Consider the following 4,671-nt stretch of genomic DNA (forward strand, 5'->3'; position numbering starts at 1 on the left):
AGAGAGAGAGAGAGAGAGAGAGAGAGTCTTGCACTGTTGCCTGGGCTGGAGTACAGTGGCATGATCTCTGCTCACCACAACCTCCACCTCCCAGGTTCAAGCAATTCTCCTTGCCTCAGTCTCCCAAGTAGCTGGGATTACAGGCACCTGCCACCATAACCAGCTAATTTTTTGTATTTTTAGTACAAAGTTTCACTATGATGTCCAGGCTGGTCTAAAACTCCTGACCTCGTGATTCGCCTGCCATCTAAGTTAACTCAGGTTTAAAAGAAATAGAACACAAAGGAGGGGGTTATCAATTCAAACATCCAACTGCACTGAGTGAAAAAAAATCAGCAAAACTAATTCTGAGCAAATTAACTACCATAAATATATTTTTATTTTAATGGCTTGGTAAGAGTAAACAAATATTCTATGTCTATGATTTTCACAGGTTTGCTAAATAAAAATATATTCTTTAAGAAAACAAACCAAACTCACCCCACAAAGAACCACAGCAGATCTCAGAAGTGAATTCCTTTTCATACATGTGGATTAGTGGTTTTTTACATGAAGGAGAGACATAGCGTGGGTTAACATTGACTTCAGAGGGTTGCTTAGGTGATTCTTCAGGTACTTCTACAAATCCAGCATATACTGCAAAGATGTAAGGGGAGATAATAAGAGAAATTACTAGTTCTGTGCCTGATGGAGTTATAGAAAAAAACATTTAAATTACTCATCTATTCACCTTATATGCTACAGTGCTTCCACAAATGAGGCACGACTTAGCCAAATTTATTTTCTTTGGCCAGGTGTTGTGGCTCACACCTGTAATCCCAGCACTTGGGAGGCCAAGGTGGGAGGATCATTAAGAACCAGAGGTTGAGGTTACCATGTACCGTGATCATGCCACTGTAATCCAGCCTAAGTGACAGAGCGAGATCTTATCTCAAAATAAAAAACAAATTTCTTTCCTTTTACTGTATTTTATTTTTTACTGAAAGTATAGTTTCAGTAACTCTGAAACCATCAGATAACACAAATCATGATGGTTAAAATACATTGTTGAGCATGAATATATTTTCAGTTATTGTGATTAGAAAACACAATTTATATCCAGATAAGGGACTCAATTTCTCAATTGTAGTTCAAATTTAGGTACCATAAAGATTCAGTAAAGCATAGATGTTTTAAAAGCATATGCCAATCTGAATTTATTTCAACTGAATGTGAGAATAATAATTTGATTCCTAACAGATCATGAAGCAGTGGTTAAACACTATTTAATATGTGAACAGATAGTAGCATTTGGAGATTATATTGAACACACTCACAGATGGCACTGGCAAAGTTAGCATCAGCAGACCTCCCAAAACCTTTGGAAGGAGATGAGTGATTGACAGAAAATTCTGATTGTGTTGATGATTCTGATATGTCCTTATTGTCGCTCTCATCATCAGGTGCTGACAGTGCAGCACCTGAGTCAATGGCATTTGAAGCCTCATTTCCACCACCTGGCTCCTAAAAGAAGTCCAAAAACCGATTTTTATTTCATTAATAGGTTAACAGTAGGAGAAATATGCCTAGTGAGGGGTCATTTGAAAAATAAAATGCAAGATCTATGTCTACATTCTTATAAAATCCACATTTACTAGAAAAACTCAACAATGTCATCAGAAGAGAGAGAACTAATCTATTATTGAGATGACTGATGGTACAGGTGAAATGCAAGGCGCTATAGGTACCCAACTGTACAATTTGGGACTTAACATTTGTGGAATTTTTACCATCTATCAGCTACTGTGCTAGGCATCATATTTAGATATCTTTGTGAATCCTTACTATAGCCCAACAAGTAAGTATAATTATCTCCAATTTACTTATACAAATTTAAAATTTAGAGATAGTAAATAATTTATTCAGTCATAATACTAGTAAGTAGGGGAAGCAGAGTTTGAAGCCAACGTTTGTCTGATTCCAAAGCATACATCCAGCTAGGCTATGCGAAACAGCCTCTTGAAAAAATATAAAGCACAGTGTGGGGGTGTCTGTTCCACTGCTTTAAGGTGCCTTCACAAAACTGAAAGCATGAAAAACCTGCAGAAATAATTTTCAAATGATAAAGAAAATGAAGGAAAATCAAACAACACAAATTCAAGAGTGTAAACATGCATCACTGAAAATGTAGCTGGCTTTCATCAACTTACAAAGAAAATACTCAAGGATAAAAGCCACAAAATGTGACAATGTATGTGGTATGCCCTGTCCTGTGGGAAAATATGTCAACTATTGTTGATAAGTTCTTCTGTTGATAAGCTCATCTTTGTGTCTAAACAGCGATTCTTGGCACTGAGAGAGCTGTGCTATTCTGTAAAAGACTGGTTTTTATGACCTTTTCAACCACAACAACATGACATGACACCATGTCCTTTTTAAATTAAAATGAAAGGAAGATCCACTTCCTCTATAAATTCCCAAAACATTCCTTGAGATAACTGGAGACAACCAGGTTTGCTATGAAACTTACATTGGAATATCCTGTTTGAATGTCTTTAATTTTTTTTTTTTGTTTGTTTGTTTTTTTATTTTTTTATTTTTAATTTTTTTTATTATTATACTTTAAGTTCTAGGGTACATGTGCATAGCGTGCAGGTTTGTTACATATGTATACTTGTGCCATGTTGGTGTGCTGCACCCATCAACTCGTCAGCACCCATCAATTCATCATTTATATCAGGTATAACTCCCATTGCCATCCCTCCCCCCTCCCCCCTCCCCATGATAGGCCCTGGTGTGTGATGTTAGACATGCTTATAGACTTTCTTAACTTACATTATTATTAAGCGGCTTTTAAATATTTAAACTCTCAATGCCTTTTCCTATACTTCACTGACTGTAGTCAATAGAAAGTCTCTAGAACATGTGGAGAAGCCCCCATTCCCCAGGCATACTTAAAATTGCTATGTAATACATGTGTATTTGATTATTTATTATGTATATTATTTTATTCAGGCCTATTTACTTTATTCAGGCCTAAGGTAGATAGATAGATAGATAGATAGATAGATAGATAGATAGATAGATAGATAGATAGATAGATGATAGATAGATAGACATAGATATTTTCCCACTGGCACTGCTTTCCCATTAGAAATCATCCACGAAATTTCCTTCCTTCCTTTTTTTCTTTCTTTTCATCCTTTATTGATTTCTTCCACAATTACTGTGTGCCTATCATATGCCATGTCCCAGGTTAGACACTGAAGTTGGGTGAGTTGGTAGACAAATAATCAAGCAAGGATTAGATATAATTCTTTCCTTTAAGAGTTCACAATGTAGTGTGAAAGCAAAAAAATAACATAACTAACAATAATACCATAAGTACTAAATTGGAACTATGGACAAAAGTACAGAAGAAGGGGTATATAACTCTGCCTTGGTAAGTCAAAGTTGATACTTGATTTGGCCCATGAAGGATTACTAATTCACCAAACAGAGAAGAGGTGAGGGGGCAGCCTTCCAGAGGAAACAGCTTGCACAGGAGCGCTGATTCACGAAAGAGCATGGCATCTCCAAAGCCAGTTTGTGTGACAAGAAAATAGGCTAGGGGAGTAGACTGGCATAATCTTTTTTCTGTCTGGAGTTCCCCCTATGTTCTCAAATATCCAGATACTCCCCATTTCTCAAGAATAAGTTCAAATACCACATGGTCCAGAGAATGTTATCTGTGATAATTTCTATGATGTAGCATTTGTGAACTACTTGAATATTTTAAACCTATTGATAAAGTCAATAAATGTCTTGTGAATGACAAAATCACTGTATAAACACAGTATATTACTTGAATTAAAATTTTATGTTATTGGTTGCTCAAGAAGTTAAGCGTAGACTTATTACATGATGTAGCAATGCCACTCCTAGCTATATACCCCCCCAAAACTTGAAGGCAGGGACTCAAATAGATACTTGTACATCAATGTTCACAGCAGCGCTATTTACAATAACCAAAAGGTGGAAACAACCCAATTTTCCATCAGTAGGTGAATGGATAAAAAAAAGTGATATATGCATACGATAAAATATTATTCACCCTTGAAAAGGAATGAAATTCTGACCCATCATGCTACAATGTGGATAAACTCTGAAAACCTAAAAAGTGAAATAAGCCAGACACAAAAGGACAAATACTGTATGATTCCACTTATATAAGTTACCAAGAAAAAAAGTAGAATAGAGGCTATCAGGGGTTGGAGGATGGGGAAACAATACTTAATTGTTTAGTTTGTTTGGGATGGTAAAAAAAGTAAGTTCTGAAAATGGATAGTAGTGACAATCCCACAATATTCTGAATGTAATAAACCCAACTTGTTTGTACACTTAAAAATGGTTGAAATGGTAAATTTTATGATATGTATATTTTATCACAATAAAAAACTCAGAAAAAAATAATTGACTCTGATTGGAGTGATGTCAGTAAGATAGCTTATTGGTAGCATCTGGTGCTTGTCCCCCTCACAAAAAAAGGAAAAAGAGAATGAATAAACAATTAGAGTTCAACTGCTGTGTCTGAGGGAGAGTGCTGGAGTCCAGTGATGGGGTGCCTGAAAGTGAGGGGGAGAATGGAAACAAGTTGGAAAACACTCTTCAGGATATCATCCAGGAGAACTTCCCCAACCTAGTAGGGCAGGT

General features: G+C 36.1%; 1 protein-coding gene across 1 annotated transcript in view; it reads right to left on the bottom strand.

The window, feature by feature from the left end:
- NRK (Nik related kinase) overlaps positions 1-4,671 on the bottom strand; it is a 134,620-nt gene that overhangs the window by 21,578 nt on the left and 108,371 nt on the right. Inside the window, exons 20-21 of the mRNA XM_011958335.1 lie at positions 1,317-1,503; positions 481-636 (exon numbers count right to left, since the gene is read on the bottom strand). Coding sequence (XP_011813725.1) covers positions 481-636; positions 1,317-1,503 — 343 coding nt within the window. The remainder of the gene's footprint in view (positions 1-480; positions 637-1,316; positions 1,504-4,671) is intronic.

Source organism: Colobus angolensis, unplaced genomic scaffold (assembly GCF_000951035.1).
Source record: "Colobus angolensis palliatus isolate OR3802 unplaced genomic scaffold, Cang.pa_1.0 Scaffold469, whole genome shotgun sequence".
Taxonomy (NCBI): Eukaryota; Metazoa; Chordata; class Mammalia; order Primates; family Cercopithecidae; genus Colobus; species Colobus angolensis.